This window comes from Toxotes jaculatrix, chromosome 16, assembly GCF_017976425.1.
Source record: "Toxotes jaculatrix isolate fToxJac2 chromosome 16, fToxJac2.pri, whole genome shotgun sequence".
Classification (NCBI taxonomy): Eukaryota; Metazoa; Chordata; class Actinopteri; family Toxotidae; genus Toxotes; species Toxotes jaculatrix.
The window spans coordinates 1379300-1396913 of record NC_054409.1 but is presented as its reverse complement, the minus strand read 5'-3'; the positions used below and the strand labels follow the sequence as shown (position 1 = coordinate 1396913).

At 40.8% G+C, this 17614-nt stretch overlaps 1 protein-coding gene across 1 annotated transcript in view; it reads right to left on the bottom strand.

Annotated features, from left to right (window-relative positions):
* LOC121195363 (NACHT, LRR and PYD domains-containing protein 12-like) overlaps window positions 1–17155 on the bottom strand; it is a gene marked incomplete at its 5' end in the record, with an annotated part of 40980 nt that extends 23825 nt beyond the window's left edge. Inside the window, one exon of the mRNA XM_041058791.1 lies at window positions 16149–17155. Coding sequence (XP_040914725.1) covers window positions 16149–17155 — 1007 coding nt within the window. The remainder of the gene's footprint in view (window positions 1–16148) is intronic.
* Between the last annotated feature and the right edge of the window lie 459 nt (window positions 17156–17614).

Here is a 17614-nt window from a genome sequence, read left to right as displayed (position 1 = left end):
TGTATGGTAGCTGGCTGCCATCAGTGTGTGTGAATGGGTGAATGAGAGGCAGCATGTAAAGAACTGTGGGTAAAAGTTCTATATAAATGCAGCTATTTACCAGTTTTTAGGTTTAGTCCGTGAAATCTGAGTCATGATTTTTGAGTCTGAGGATTTTGAAGCTCAAGCTGTCTCCATCACTTTTGTATTTAGTTGCCATGGTTACACCTGTTTACTTGTTGACTCACACACTGACCATGTGATTTTGCTCTGCAGTTAAAAAACAGACTGACTCTCCTCAGTAAATCCACTTCTCATTAGAAACTCTGAACTGCTCACCTAGCATTAGCATTAGCACAGCTACCTGTCCTCTCCACTGCAGAGCAGCTGATCATTCAGAAGCTGACTGACTAAAATCTTCTTCAGTGTCTGGGTTTATCTTGAGAGGAGAAGCTAAAATGTGGGATAGAGTCAAGATCAAGTTTCAATACTTCATTGCCAAATAAGTAAATCAAGGGTGTGTTTAGTGAGGTCAGTGCAATTATAAAACATACTTGCAATAATAAATACAGTCACATACCCACTGACAATAGTAGCAGCATAAGTAATAACCATAATAAAATAACCATATCTATAAAACCTTTAAAAAAGTGAATTCATACATATTATAAGGTGAAATAATAAAATGTTAAAATATAACATATAAAAATAATAAAAGCATAACTGGTCTCAAGTGCAAGTTCTAAGGTGTTAAGAAGGCGGACAGCTCTGCAGTCAGACTTCCAAACCAGACAGTGATGCCAAAAGTTGAAATGCTCTCCACAGCTGCTCGATAAAAAAACACAACATCCTTGGGCCCAACACCCCCCACTTTTTTAGTTGTTTCAGAAAACAGAGTCTTTGGTGAGCTTTCTTCAGGGTGGCACAAGGAGTGTTTGTCCTTTTTAAGTCAGCAGAGATAGTAAAACCAAGGAATCCTTGTGGAAATCCACCACAAGAACCTTAATTTTGCTTACACTCAGTTCCAGGTTATTTGCATTGCACCAATCCACTGATTCACAAATCCAGTTGTCTTTCGATAGCTTTTACAGACGTGGTGGTAACGTACTGTGTCACTTCCTGTTTGCTGCTTCTGCACTGTGGTGTTACGAGTGTTAGCCTAGCTTATTAATCAACTCTTACTTTGTCGTGTTCTGTGGTCAATCTCTGAATTCCTGTACACGTATATTTTTTTTCCAAAAGAGTTTTATTGGCATTTTCTTTTATATAACATACATGCAGCCAGTCATATGTAGTTTTCCATCAATGTAAAAAAAAAAAAACAGTATTCATTGCTGCTAAAGAAAAAACAAAACACAAGAAACACGACAACATTGAAGCAGTAACGACAATAATGCTCCTCTCATACAACAATTGCTTCATTAGACATACATATAATTGCCTCTATAATATAATTTGCAAAACATTTGAAATGTTTAATTATTATTGAAATATTAAGGAACTGCCCCGTCCACTATCCTTAGCCATCTACCTGATCCCCAGTCAAATCAAAATCCTTCACAAAAATTATAAAGGGCCTCCATATTTTTTCAAACATTTGCTGCTTAGCCTTCAATATATATGTTATTCTTTCTAAAGGAAGACTTGTTAACATTTGTTTAATCCACTGTGCAGTATTTGGGGCTTGATTACTCTTCCATAACAGTGCAATACTTCTTTTAGCAAACACAAAACCAAGGTCCATGAATGTTCTCTCACTTTTCGTGTAGTTATGTTTCTCTGGGTACACACCCAACAGAAAGAGCTTAGGATCTAATGCAATTTGCTTTAACAGGATCTTCTCAATAATTTTTCGTACTTCTTCCCAGAACATTTCAATTTTCCTACATTGCCAAATACAGTGAAACAGTGTGCCTCTGTCTTCCATACATTTTGTACATATGTCTGGTACATTACTATTATATCGATTTAGGTCCACTGGGGTTATATACATTCGCATTATCCATTTAAACTGCAATAATTTTAGACGTGTACTTATGGAACATGTATGAGCCTTACTGCATGCTGCCCTCCACTCTTCGTCTGAAATTTCAATTTGTAAATTTTCTTTCCATGCATTAACCTTATATACTGTGCATTCTACTGAGTGAGATATTAATAGCTTATAGATCTCTGAAATGAGACCCTTCTGTATCTTGTCCTTCATCATAATTTTTTCTAGAGATGAGAGTGGAGGTTTGTTGAGGTTATTTTGGGTTACTCTAACAAAGTTTCTTAACTGAAGATATTTGAAGAAATGATTTCTATGAAGACTATACTTCTGCTTAAGTTCTTCAAAAGACATCATAGTATTAGAATCCTGCATATAGAGGCTCTGAATACAATCTAGCCCCTTAGAAGCCCATACTTTAAATGTGGCATCTGCTCTACCTGGCGCAAAGAACTGGTTGCCCCAAATAGGGCTATGTTGAGATAGCGGGTATGATTCCTTCAAGTACTTATTGACATCATACCAAATCTTTATCATATTTCTTACCATTGGGTTTTTAGTCTGTCTCCCTAATTTTTTAACCGTGTTTGAGTGTATGTACAAAGGAAGAGACACTCTAAGATTATAAGACTCCATTTCAGTCCAATGGGGACATTCATTTTTTGAGAAACAAAACATCATGGACCTCAGTTGTGCAGCCCAGTAGTACCACAGCTTATTTGGACATTTTAAACCTCCCCGGTCAAATGGTAAGTACAGCAAGGATAAGCGTAATCTTGCCCTCTTATTGTTCCAAATAAAACCCACAAATATTTTTTTTATTTTTAAAAAAAGGTCTGAAGGTGGCGGTAGAGGAATGTTTTGAAACATATATAGTAGTTTTGGCAGAACATTCATTTTTAGGATATTAATTCTACCTATCATGGATATTGGTTGTGACATCCATCTCTCAGTTAATTTAGTAATTTCTATCATTAAAGGATCATAATTAGCATTAACAACACCTTCCAAATCTGGCGTAATTTGTACCCCCAAATACTTAAAATGTTCCACCACATTAAACTGGATAGCCTCTGCAATTGGGTTTCTTCTCTCATTTACATTAAGGAGTAAAATTGAAGACTTGGCATTGTTTACTTTATACCCTGAAACTTCACCATATATTTTAATTAACTGTAATAAGATTGGGATTGATATTTTCAAATTTGACAAAAATAAAATAATATCATCAGCATACAACGCTATTCTGTGATCTGAAGGACCAACAACTATTCCTCCAAGTTGTGGATGTGTCCGCACTGCTATTGCCAGGGGCTCAATTGCCAATGTAAATAATAAGGGTGAAAGCGGGCAACCTTGGCGACAGCCTCTGCCAATATTTATTGGTTTTGATATATTCCCATTTGTTAAAATTTCTGCTGTAGCGTTTTTATATATAATCTGAACCCATTTTATAAAGTTATTTCCAAAACCAAATCTATTTAAAACACTAAAGAGATAAGACCATTTGACCCTATCAAAGGCCTTCTCAGCATCCAATGATAAAAGTGCTTTATCTGATGCCTCTTTATTAAAATAAATTATATTCAGTACCCGCCTAACGTTGTGAAAGCCTTGCCTTCCTGTTATAAATCCATTTTGATCTTTATTAATGATCAATGGTAAAACTTCTTGTAGGCGCTTTGCTAAAATTTTAGACAAAATCTTGAGGTCGGAATTGAGCAAACTAATTGGTCTCATATTTTCACATTTATTAGGAGGTTTACCTGGTTTTGGCAATAGAGTGATGAGGGCACGATTCATATATGAGGGAAGACTACCTTCTTGAAATGCCTCTAAAAACATCTCTAATAGTGGTGTTGACAATCTTTCTTTAAATGCTTTATAAAAATCCATAGGTAGACCATCTGGTCCGGGGCTTTTCCCTGATTGCATACTATTAATAGCATGTTCAATATCGTCTTTTGTAATTTCCAAATCCATCATCTGTTTATGTTCGCCTGAGACATGTGGCATGACCAAGTCATCAAGGAACTCCCCCAGTCTTTGTGAGTCAACCTCATCTCCTGCATCATACAGGTCTTTGTAGTACTGTTTAAAGATATTGTTAATTTCTGAGGGATCTACAATGACTTTTTTGTTTGATATAATATTTGTAATTGGTGTTTGTTTTTCTAATTGTTTAATCTGCCATGCTAATAATTTTCCAGATTTATCCCCTTGTTCATAGAATGTTTGATTTAACCTTAAGAGGCTAGAGGCTGCCCTGGTGGAAGACAATTTATTATATTCAGCCCTTAATATTAGCAGTTCAGTTTCAAGACTGGGGTCACTTTTCCTAAAAATTTTATCCTGGAGGGTTTTTATTTTATACTCCAAATGCATTCTCTCTCGCTGGGCCTTTTTTGCTTGGGAACCTATGTAGCTAATGATATGTCCTCTAATAAAAGCTTTGAAGGCTTCCCATTTTGTGCAAGCGCACGTTTGTGTTGTGTTAATTTCGAAAAACATGTCTATCTGACTCGCAATATATTTAACAAACTCTTCATCTTGTAGCCATTTGTGCTGAAATCGCCATCTAGGAGGATCTTTTGTTAATCTATTATCCGTGTAAACTAAACAGGAAGGAGCATGATCTGAAATCACAATATTATCATAGAAACAGTTGTGTATCTTTGCCCTTAGTTCAGATGAGATTAAAAAGAAATCTATTCGGGAGTATGTCTGGAATGTGCTAGAATAGCAAGAAAAGGCTTTGTCTTGCGGATTTAATTCTCTCCATATGTCTTGCAAATTTAGTTCTTTAATAAAATAATGTATAGTTTCTCGACTCCTAGTATGGGATTGATCTAAACCTGTAGATCTGTCTACACTCGGGCTCAAAACACAATTAAAGTCCCCTGCAATTATGTGTTTCCCTCCTAGGGTTGAAAGCATTAGAAAAAGATTTACAAAAAAATTGGGGTCATCTATATTTGGACCATACAGATTTACTAAATTTAACTTTTCCTCCAGCAGGGAGCCTTGTATTATTAGATATCTACCCCATTTGTCTTTAACAACGTTTTCTACTAGAAAGGGGACTGATTGATGGATGAGAGTCATGACTCCTCTAGCTCTAGATGAAAAAGCTGCTGTATAAACACCCCCTTGCCACCTTCTTACAATCTTTTTTGTTTCCCCTTCCAAAAGGTGAGTTTCCTGCAAAAACACTATTTTGGAATTCATTTCCTTCAGCCTGTTCATAACTTGCTTAATTTTTTTTAGTTGTTGTAGACCCCTGCAGTTCCAAGAAACAAATTTAAGTTTTACCTGAGACATGTTTTATATTACATACTAATAAAGCATATAACCATACTGAAAAACTAAAGAGGAGCAAAACAAAATCGGACTTATGAACAAGAGTCCTACATTCTGAACATGAATATGAACATAAACACGAACATGTCCCTTCAGCCAACATACATGGCCCCCTCCCCAAAAAAAGTCCGTCTCCTGTTACCGCTAGTGACCGTTCCACACGATGAGGATCAGTCATACCACGCTCTGGTTCTTACTCACATAACAACTGCTACTGCTCTAAGATATACATCTTCACTCTCTTCCACGAAAAAAGAAAAACTCCAAATATGTTTCTATGTTATTTCTCACATCCATCAATGTACGTATCAGAACTATAAACTATTATAGACAGTTAGCTCTTTAGTTAGCACATCTTTCTATTAGTGTGTACGTTTATTAACAGCCATCTATTTCTGTATATTATTGATGAATTCCTGAGCCTCCTTTGCAGACTTAAATGTGTAGGTGCGTTCTTTGTACGTTACTATCAGCTTCGCTGGATGGATCACTCCGTGGCGTATCTTCAGGTTCCTCAGCTCCTGGCGGATCGGGTCGAACTGTTTCCTCAGCTGATGTATTCCCGTAGCTAGGTCCGGGTAGATTTTGACTTGCTGGTCTTTGTACCGGACATCTTTTTTGTTCCGCATAGCAGAGATAACAGCCTGCTTGTCTTTGTAGCTGAGAAACTTCATTATTAGTGTCCTCGGTGGTGCACCGGGATCCCTCGGAGGTCCAACTCTGTGCGCTCGTTCAATAACCACTGCTCGGGGCGATGTGACGTCCAACACCTCGGATATCCACTTCTCTAAGAAGGAACCCGGGTCCCGACCTTCTACTCCCTCCGGGAGACCAACCAGTCTCACGTTGTTAAGACGGCTTCTTGTTTCCAAGTCTAAAAGTTTATCCTCCAGTGTCTTATTTTTCGACTCAAGCGTGTACACTTTAGCTTGCAAGCTAGCGACTTCGTCTTCAGCATTAGCTATTCTTAGTTCCGCCTGTGACACTCGTTGTGTGCATTCATTTACTTCTTTTCTCATATCTGTTAATGCCGTCATTACTCCATCAAATCTTCCGGAAAACTCAGTTTTTATGGAGTCCAGAACCGTCAATATTGTGTCCGCCTTCTCACCTCCAAGTTCCCCAACTCCACTTGAGTTTTCCTCCGCCATTTCTCCACCGCTGTTCTGTGTTTCCCTGCCAGCTCGAAACTCAGTTAGTTTTGGCTGCTTCGACACTTTGCTCCTATCTTTACTTAATTTCCCAGGTTTCGACATCACAATTGTGTCTTGTTGTAAGAATACTTTAGAAGAGAGTGATTTTAGAAGTTATTTTAGTAATCTGAGCAGAGCACTATAAAACGCGTCTTCTCACATGGCCGCCATAACCGCCTGTACACGTATATTGCTTTAGTTAAACATCTGTGGTGCACGTGTCCCTCGGGATTTAACACTACACTCTAATCACTCTATCTCTGGTCCGCTAGCTTAGCTGTTAGCAATGGCTTCTCTTTCTCCTGCTGTCTCTCCTCTCTCTTGCACGGTGTGTGAAATGTTCAGTTACTCCTCTGCCTCTTTTAGCGATAATGGTATGTGTAATAAATGTAGCATTTTTGTAGCATTGGAGGCGAGACTGAGGGAAGTAGAGGCTCGGCTCCGCACCATAGATAATCGCCCCGCAGCAGCGCTAGCTAGTCAGTCCCCTGTAGCTGATGCGGACCAGCCTAAATTAGCTACAGCTAGCCGTCCTACGTTAGCTCCTGTCAGCCAGGGCGGCTGGGTGGCAGTCCGAAGGAAACATAGCATGAAATAACGGCCCGTGGTTAACCATCAACCGCTTCATGTTTCAAACAGATTTTCCCCAATCAGCGACACACCCGCTGAGGAAAAAACTCTGGTTATTGGCAGCTCCATTTTGCGAAATGTGAAGTTAGAGACTCCAGCGACCATAGTTAAATGCATTCCTGGGGCCAGAGCGGGCGACGTTGAATCGTATTTAAAACTGCTGGCTAAGGATAAACGTAGATTTAGTGTTCTCTGGACCCCTGCCCGATTTGACCAGTGATGACATGTTTAGCCGTATGTCTTCATTCCGTCGCTGGCTGTCTAGGTGGTGTCCAGCAAACGACGTGGCCTTCATTGATAACTGGAAAACTTTTTGGGGAAAACCTGGTCTGATTAGGAGAGACGGCATCCATCCCACTTTGGATGGTGCAGCTCTCATATCTAGAAATATGACAGATTTCATTAGAAAACGAAAGTCATGACAACCCAGAGTTGAGACCAGGAGGCAGAATTGCAGTCCTACACGCTTCTCTGCAGTTTCTCTAGAGCTGTCACCCACCCATGATTCTCATGATTCTTATTATTCCTACCATTCTAACGATTCCCTTTACCCTATAGAGACTGTGTCTGCTCCCCGTCAACAAAAAGTGCATAAATTAAAAAATGCAAGAGGTGTTATTCATAAAAACCTCAAAAAAATTTATACTACAAAAGCATCTGAACCTAAAAACACCACAATCAGATGTGGGCTATTAAACATTAGATCTCTCTTGTCTAAATCTCTGTTAGTGAATGATTTGATAATGGATCAGCAGATTGATTTATTCTGTCTGACTGAGACCTGGTTGCAGGAGGAAGAGTATGTCAGTCTAAATGAGTCAACCCCTGCTAGTCATATTAATTATCACATTCCTCGAGGCACAGGCCCGAGGAGGAGGAGTGGCAGCAATCTACCACTCAGGTTTATTAATTAATCCTAGACCTAAGCCGAAATATAGTACATTTGAAAGCCTTATCCTCAGCCTCTCACATCCAAATTGGAAGACAGAAAAACCAGTACTATTTGCTGTGGTGTATCGTCCACCTGCTGCTTACTCTGAGTTTTTGTCTGAATTCACTGAATTTTTATCTGATTTAGTGCTTAGTACGGATAGAGTAATTATAGTGGGCGACTTTAATATTCATGTCGATACCCACAATGACAGCCTTAAGACTGCTTTCTATTCAGTATTAGACTCAATTGGCCTTTTGCAAAATGTTAACAAACCAACTCACTGTTTCAATCACACCCTTGATCTTGTACTAACCTATGGCATAGAAGCTGAATATTTGACAGTATTCCCTCAGAACCCTGTTTTATCTGATCATTCTTTAGTAACATTTGAATTTACAATAATGAACTGCACAGCATCTGAGAAAAAAATGAACTACTGTAGATTTCTGTCTGATAATGCTGTTATCAAATATAAGGAAGCTATTCCATCTTTATTATCTCCGCTGTCATGTGCCAGTTTTACAGAGGGCAATGGCCTAAACGTTACTCCAGCAGATATAGACTATCTAGTTGATAATACTGCTGCTTCATTGCGTTCAACCCTTGACTCTGTTGCCCCTTTGAAAAAGAAGGTCAGTAATCAGAGGAAGCTAGCTCCATGGTACAATTCACAAATACGTACTTTAAAGCAGATATCACGAAAGCTGGAAAGGAAATGGTTATCCACTAATTTAGAGGAATTCCGCCTAGCCTGGAAAGATAGCTTTATAATGTATAAAAAAGCCCTCCTTAAGGCAAGAACTGCCTATTACTCATCATTAATAGAGGAAAACAAGAACAACCCTAGGTTTCTTTTCAGCACTGTAGCCAGGCTGACAAAGAGCCATAGCTCTGTTGTACCATCCATCCCTCTAGCTCTCACTAGTAATGACTTTATGAGCTTCTTTAGCAAGAAAATAGTAGACATTAGAGACAGAATCCATCTCATCCTGCCTACAACTGTTAATGATGTAGGTATGTCTAGAACAGCATCTTTAGAATTGTCTGCCAGTCCTGATTTGTAGTTAGACTATTTCTCTCCCATAGATCTAGCTGAATTGACTTCAATAGTTTCTAAATCTAAATCATCAACATGTCTTTTGGATCCTATCCCGACCAGACTTCTTAAAGATGTGTTGCCTTTGATTGGCACTCACATATTAGATCAGATAAATCTCTCTTTGGTTACAGGATATGTTCCACAGGCTTTTAAGGTTGCAGTTATCAAACCTTTACTTAAAAAGCCTTCTCTGGACTCTGACATTTTGGCAAACTATAGACCTATATCCAATCTCCCCTTTACTTCTAAAATTCTTGAAAAGGCTGTTGCATCTCAGTTGTGTGATCATCTACATAGGAACGGTTTGTTTGAAGTTTTTCAGTCAGGATTTAGAGTTCATCATAGCACAGAGACAGCACTGGTGAAAGTTACCAACGACCTTCTTATAGCATCAGATAATGGACTCGTCTCTATACTTGTCCTGCTAGATCTTAGTGCTGCATTTGACACCATTGATCATAATATCCTATTGGAAAGATTGGAACATGTTATTGGGATTAAAGGAACAGCACTAGGCTGGTTTAAATCATATCTATCAGATAGATACCAGTTTGTTCATGTTAATGACGATCCCTCCATATATACCAGAGTAAGTCATGGAGTTCCACAGGGTTCTGTGCTTGGACCGATACTGTTCACCTTATACATGCTTCCCTTAGGCAATATTATCAGGAAGCATGGAATAAATTTCCATTGCTATGTGGATGATACCCAGCTATATTTATCTATGAAACCAGACGAAACAGATCAGTTAGCCATACTTCAGGCATGTCTTAAAGACATAAAGGCCTGGATGACCTGTAACTTTCTTCTTCTGAATTCAGACAAAACTGAGGTTATTTTGTTTGGTCCCAAACACCTCAGAAACAGTTTATCTAATCATATAGTTACTCTGGATGGCATTAATTTAGCCTCCAGTACGACTGTGAGGAACCTCGGAGTTATTTTTGATCAGGATCTGTCCTTTAACTCACATATAAAACAAGTCTCTAGGACCGCCTTCTTTCACCTGCGCAATATCAGTAAGATTAGGAACATTCTGTCGCAGAGTGATGCTGAAAAATTAGTCCATGCTTTTGTTACTTCTAGGCTGGACTACTGTAATTCCCTATTATCAGGATGTCCAGTTAACTCTGTAAAAAGCCTCCAGCTGATCCAAAATGCTGCAGCGAGAGTACTGACTGGAATTAGCAAGAGAGATCATATTACTCCTGTACTAACTTCTCTTCATTGGCTTCCTGTAAAATCCAGAATTGATTTTAAAATCCTTCTCCTTACATATAAGGCCCTCAATGGCCAGGCTCCTTCATATCTCAAAGAGCTGATAGTACCATATCATCCTAACAGACTGCTTCGTTCCCAGAATGCAGGTTTGCTTATGGTTCCCAAAATCTCTAAAAGTAGAATGGGAGGCCGAGCCTTTAGCTATCAGGCTCCTCTCCTATGGAACCAACTGCCAGTTTGGGTTCGGGAAGCAGACACCCTCTCTAATTTTAAAACGAAGCTTAAAACCTTCTTGTTTGATAAAGCTTATAATTAGTTGTAGTTACAGTCCTAGTTATTTATTAAACTTATAGTTAGTCACAATTATCTCTTTAGACACTGTTACAGTTAAGGATATAGCCCTTAGTAGGGCTGGCTCAGGCAACTGAATCATCCCCTAGTTATGCTGCTATAGGCCTAGGCTGCTGGGGGACATCCCATGATGTACTGCGCACTTCTTCTTTCTCTTTCTCTCCTCAGACCCACTCTCAAATTTATTAGCCTTTATTACATGTCATTAACTCTGTGTCCTCTCTGTCCCGTAGTCCTGTGTTTGTTTCTCTCTGGTCTCTCTTTCTCTGTACCTTTCTGCAGGTACCTCTGGCTCTGGAGCTGCATGTCCTATGGTCCTGGCTCCACCCACCTGCTGCTGTTTATTGTTTACAATGATCTATTTCTAACATGTTTAATGTTCCATTCTGCTACAGATAAATATTTGATTAATATTCTTTGCAAACTGTAATGTAAATAATTACCAGTCATGACAGCTTTTTGCCTCCGTGCTCTGTTTCATAATTCTAATCTGCTGAGCACACATTATCAAATAACTGTTCACTAACTGTAATGTAAATACTGACCCACATTGTCTGTATTATGCTGCATGTCTTTCTCCCCCTCTCCTCCATTCCTAGCTGTCCTATCTTCCTCCTTTTCCTCCTTTCACCCAGCCCGGCCATCGGCAGGAGGGTCCCCCATCTGAGCCAGGTTCTGCTCAAGGTTTCTTCCTGTTAAAAGGGAGTTTTCCTTGCCACTGTCGCCTTAAGTGCTTGCTCTGGGGTCAGGCTCTGGGTCTCTGTAAAGCGCTTTGAGACAATTTTGATTGTGGAAGGCGCTATATAAATAAAATTGAATTGAATTGAATTGATGTTACAGTCTCTTGTCTGTAGATAGTTTCATTTTTCTTAGTGATTAAGCCCACAAATGTGGTATCATCAGCAAAGTTTCACAGTTTTCCCCTCTCCTGCAGAACTCAGCTCACAATCACCCCCCACTGCCCTTGCTCCTCCAAGACACTGCCCCACCCCCCCTCCTGCAGAACCCAGCTCACAACCACCCCCCACTGCCCTTACTCCTCTTATTCCAAGCCTCTCAGACCCCCCCTTCAATCACCCAGTACCCGTGCTCCAATCTGTCCCTCTCTACAGACCAGGTGAGAAGAGAGCTCAGCTCCAGGCTGCTCAATTCCTGTGCAGACTAGCTCTGCGGAATTGCAGGACATGTCTTCAACCTCAGCCTGAAGTTGGGAAGAGTTCCACAGCTGTGGAAAACATCCTGTGTGGTACCAGTGCCTAAGACAGCGCACCTGAACCACCTCTTCAATAACTATAGGCCTGTGGCACTTACATCGCACCTGATGAAGACACTGGAGCAACTAGTACTCACCCATGGATGGGTTGATGGACCCGATGCAGTTTGCCTACCAGCCCGGTATTGGAGTGGAGGAGGCTGTCATCTTCCTCCTGCACAGAGCTCTCTCTCACCTGGAGAAGCCCGGCAGCACTGTGAGGATCATGTTCTTCGACTTCTCTAGTGCCTTCAATACCATACAGCCGCTGCTGAGGGACAAGCTGGAGCACTCGAGAGTAGATCATCACATCTCACATCAGCCTGGATACTGGACCACCTCACAAACCGCCCACAGTATGTGAGGATAAAGGACTGTGAGTCTGACATGGTGGTCAGCAGTACAGGGGCTCCACAGGGAACAGTCTTGGCTCCTTTCCTGTTCACCCTGTACACTGCAGACTTCATGTACAGGACAACCAACTGCCACCTGCAGAAGTTCTCTGATGACTCTGCCATTGTCGACCTCATCCAGGATTTTGTGGACTGGTGCCGGCGGAATCACCTCCAGATCAACTCAGGGAAAACCAAAGAGCTGGTGGTAGACTTCCGCAGACGCAGCCACTCCCCCCCAATACCAGTGAACATCCAGGGAATGGACATTGAGAGAGTGGATTCTTACAGATACCTGGGTGTTCACCTGAACAATAAACTGGACTGGACTGACAACACTGATGCCCTATACAAGAAGGGTCAGAGCAGGCTCTACCTTCTTAGAAGACTCAGATCCTTTGGAGTGCAGGGGGCTCTCCTCAGGTCCTTGTTTGACTCTGTTGTGGCATCAGCTGTTTTCTATGGTGTGGTCTGCTGGAGCAGCAGTATCTCTATGGCGGACAGGAAGAGACTGGACAAACTGATCAGGAAGGCCAGCTCAGTCCTGGGTTGCCCCCTCGACCCAGTGCAGGTGGTGGGAGAGAGGAGGATGGTAGCAAAGCTATCATCAATGATGGCGATAGAGTCCCACCCCATGCAGGACACAGTGACAGCACTGAGTAGCTCCTTTAGTGATAGGCTGCTTCACCCCAAGACAGTGAAGGAGCGTTATCACAGGTCCTTCCTTCCTGCTGCTGTTAGACTGTACAACCAGCTGTGCTGAGCAAACCACATGCACACACACTCATGTCTGGACTTAAATTTGGTGCGATATGTACAGCCTTTCTTCTTTTCCCATACTTCTCAAACAGTGGTCATTTTGGTTATTATGTTTATAGTATTTATTATTATTTATATTCCTGTACCTTACTGTATCTGCTCTTTGCTGCTGTAACGGTGTAATTTCCCCATTGCGGGACTATTAAAGGTTTATCTTATCTTATTATATTATTAGTATTAAATATCAGGATTATTAATTACTTAATGTGTCCATTTGTATTAGTTGTTAGAAATGTAGTATATTTTGTTACAGTTCTCATTGCTTAGTATTCATTTGAAATCTTGGTTTCATAGTGAAATAAAAGGTCATCACTGAATTTTTCTGTCATCATTTTTACTGAAGTCAGTAACACTGACATGCAATTGTTTAAACCATTTTATAACAAAGCATAAGTGAGCTTGTGTATCTCAGCCAGAGTTCATATATGTGAAGCTGGATGAAAACAAAATAGAAAAACTCAAAGACTGTATAAACTGTGAACATCATTAGATGTGGGCCTCTCTAAAGTCAGCATTGATGGACTCAAGAAATATATGCAGTCATTTAAAAAACACTGGAACTTGACCTGACCTGAGAGTCTCCAGGGTACAGTGTGGACTCTTCAGTCCAGCAGACAGCAGCTTCACCACTGAATCCTGTAGGTCATTGTTACTCAGGTCCAGGTCTCTCAGACTAGAGGACTGGGAGCTGAGAAGTGAGGACAGAGCTTCACAGCTTTTCTCTGAGAGGTTACAGCTGCTCAGTCTGAAGAGGAAACAATGAAGAAAAAGTCAAATAACATTTGTGTTGAAAGGACAATCAAAAGAACAAAACTCTCAGTTTGCTCTGCAGCTCAATGCAAACTAACAGACCTGCATTTGAAAACTGGGCCAAACATCAAACACAGATTTGTTGAGTGAAGCAGAAATATCAGCTCTTTATCCACCTGCTAACCAATGAGTTTATACATTGATGATCATCTTTCATTGGCTCTGATTCAAATCCTTTGTTTTATTCTCAACAAGTTGGAGACATGACAGTTACATTTTCAATTCAGTTCAATTTTATTTTATTTATATAGCTCCTTCCACAATCAAAATAGTCTCAAAATGCTTTACAGAGACCCAGATCCTGACCCCAGAGCAAGCACTTAAGGCGACAGTGGGAGAGAAAAAACTCAGTTTTAACAGGAAGAAACCTTGAGCAGAACCTGGCTCATATGGGGGACCCTCCTGTCGATGGCTGGGCTGGGTGCAAGGAGGAAAAGGAGGAAAATAGGACAGCTGGGAATGGAGGAGAGGAGCAGAAGGACATGCAGCATATAAAACATGATACAAACAGAGTTGGCAGGGAGTGAACAATGTTTGAGGGCCAGCATTCAGATTACATAACAGTTAGTGGATACTGTGTGCTCAGCAGATTACAGTTATGATAGGAAACAGAGCACAGAAGCAAAAAGCTGTCATGATTGATAATTATTTATATTAGAGCTGGGACAGAATATTAATCCAAAATGTATCTGTAGCAGAGTGGAACATTAAACATAGTAAAGTTGTTTTAATTTGAAGGGCATTGTTTCTATTAGTCATTACTGATCACATGGTTCAGGTCACATGTCAGAGTGGCCATTTTTCATATATCACCATGTGCTCCAGAGCATAGCTTTTTAATCCATCGCATCCACTGATGTTGAGCCTTTGAGGAGCTTTGTTTGCAAGTCTATCATATATATATATCATTTGTACAGATGAAATTTTTGTATATTGTGAAAGTTATTGCTTATTCACTAATATTTATTAGTTGATGCTACATTCCTGTTTGTCTTATATAGCATAGCCATTTCTTTTGTTGTTTTAAGCAATTGTTGCCATCCCTTATGCCTTGTATATATATAGAGGATATTTTTTGTATTTATTTTAGTTTCACAAGAGAGTGTCCAACATTTTAGAAAGCTACGTGGCAAGGACTGACAGTAAAGGAAGATGACTTTACTTCAACATCTGAGTCATTATTAATCCACCAGCGCTAGACACCTGTTTAGCTATCTGTACCGGTGTGCAGAGCCACGTGCACAGGGGACAGAATAATCAGCTCTTTGAGATATGAAGGAGCCTGGCCACTGAGGGCCTTATATGTGAGGAGAATGATTTTAAAACCAGTTCTGGATTTTACAGGGAGCCCATGAAGAGAAGTAATAAAGGTAATTGTGATGGTAATGGTAAAATGATCTCTCTTGCTAATTCCAGTCAATACTCTCACTGCAGCATTTTGGATCAGCTGGAGGCTTTTTAAAGAGTTAACTGGACATCCTGATAATAGGGAATTACAGTAGTCCAGCCTAGAAGTAACAAATGCATGGACTAGTTTTCAGCATCACTCAGAGACAGAATGTTCCTAATCTTACTGATATTGCGCAGGTGAAAGAAGGCAGATATAGGTCTATAGTTTGCTAAAACACCAGGGTGAAGCGAAGGCATATGACACAACCAGTATTAAACAGACATAAGTAAGCAGCCGTAAGTCGTAAACCGTAAGTATTTGGATAGTTAAACGTCTTTTGTTCTTCTGGCTCTCAGCACATTCACTTTAAAATATAATAATTGATACTACAGTCAAGAACTGCAAAGGATTTTACACTAAATATTAAATGTGAGGAGTTTGTTTGACTTCATGTGTATTTGTCCAGTTACTTTTGAACCACTAATAGGGCTGAATCCCCCACACAGTTCTTTCTATACTGATGTCAACCTGCTCAAATTAAAGCTGAGACTTGGCTCTTTAATGTAGGATCCATTATTTTAATTCAGATTCAATGTGATGAAGCTCAGAGCTCAGAGATGATGATAAGAAATTAAAGAAGAGAGGAATTTATTTTCCCTCCTGCTGAATAAAATAGTCTTTATATAATGATGAATAAATCTACTATATACTATCTATACACTTACAGAGCTTTGTTAGAGGCTTTGACAACTGGCAGCAGCTTCAGAAGAGCCTCCTCTGAAGCAGAGTATTTCTTCAGGTCAAACACGTCCAGATCTTTTTCTGATGACAGTAAGATGAAGACCAGAGCTGACCATTGAGCAGGAGACAGTTCATCTGTGGAGAGACGTCCTGAACTCAGGGACTGCTGGATCTGCTCCACTAGAGAACGATCATTCAGTTCATTCAGACAGTGGAACAGGTTGATGCTGTGCTCTGCAGAGGGAGTCTCTTCAATCTTCTTCTTGATGTACTGGACTGTTTGCTGATTGGTCTGTGAGCCACTTCCTGTCTGTGTCAGCAGACCTCGTAGGAGAGACTGATTGGTCTGCAGTGAAAGACCCAGGAGGAAGCGGAGGAACAAGTCCAGGTGTCCATTTGGACTCTGTAAGGCCTTGTCCACAGCCCTCTGGTAGAGCTGTGTTGGATCAGCTTTGTCTCTGAACAGTTTAGAACAGTTGGAGGTTGATTGTTCTTCTGACAGCAGATTGACTCCAGAGTTGATGAAGGTCAGATGGACATGAAGAGCAGCCAGAAACTCCTGAAGACTCAGATGGACGAAGCAGAACACCTTGTCCTGGTACAGTCCTCTCTCCTCTTTAAAGACCTGTGTGAACACTCCTGAGTACACTGAGGCCGCTCTGATATTGATGCCACACTCTGTCAGGTCTGATTCATAGAAGATCAGGTTTCCTTTCTGCAGCTGCTCAAAAGCCAGTTTTCCCAGAGACTTAATCATCTTCCTGTTCTTTTTACTCCAGTGTGGATCTGTCTCAGCTCTTCCATCATACTTAACATTCTTCAGTTTGGACTGAACCACCAGGAAGTGGATGTACATCTCAGTCAGGGTCTTAGGCAGCCCTCCTCCCTCTCTGGTTTCCAACACATCCTCCAGAACTGTAGCAGTGATCCAGCAGAAGACCGGGATGTGGCACATGATGTGGAGGCTTCGTGAAGTCTTGATGTGGGAGATGATCCTTCTGGCCTGCTCCTCCTCTCTGAACCTCTTCCTGAAGTACTCCTCCTTCTGTGGGTCAGTGAACCCTCTGACCTCTGTCACCATGTCAACACACTCAGGAGGGATCTGATTGGCTGCTGCAGGTCGTGTGGTTATCCAGAGGCGAGCAGAGGGAAGCAGTTTTCCCCTGATGAGGTTTGTCAGCAGCACATCCACTGAGGTGGACTCTGTAACATCAGTCAGGATCTCAGTGTTGTGGAAGTCCAGAGGAAGTCGACACTCATCCAGACCGTCAAAGATGAACAGAACCTGGACCTCTTCAAACCTGCAGAGTCCTGCTTCTTTGGTTTCAGTAAAGAAGTGATGAACAAGTTCCACCAAGCTGAACTTTTTCTCTTTCAGCACATTCAGCTCTCTGAACGTGAATGGAAATGTGAAGTGTATGTCCTGGTTGGCTTTGTCTTCAGCCCAGTC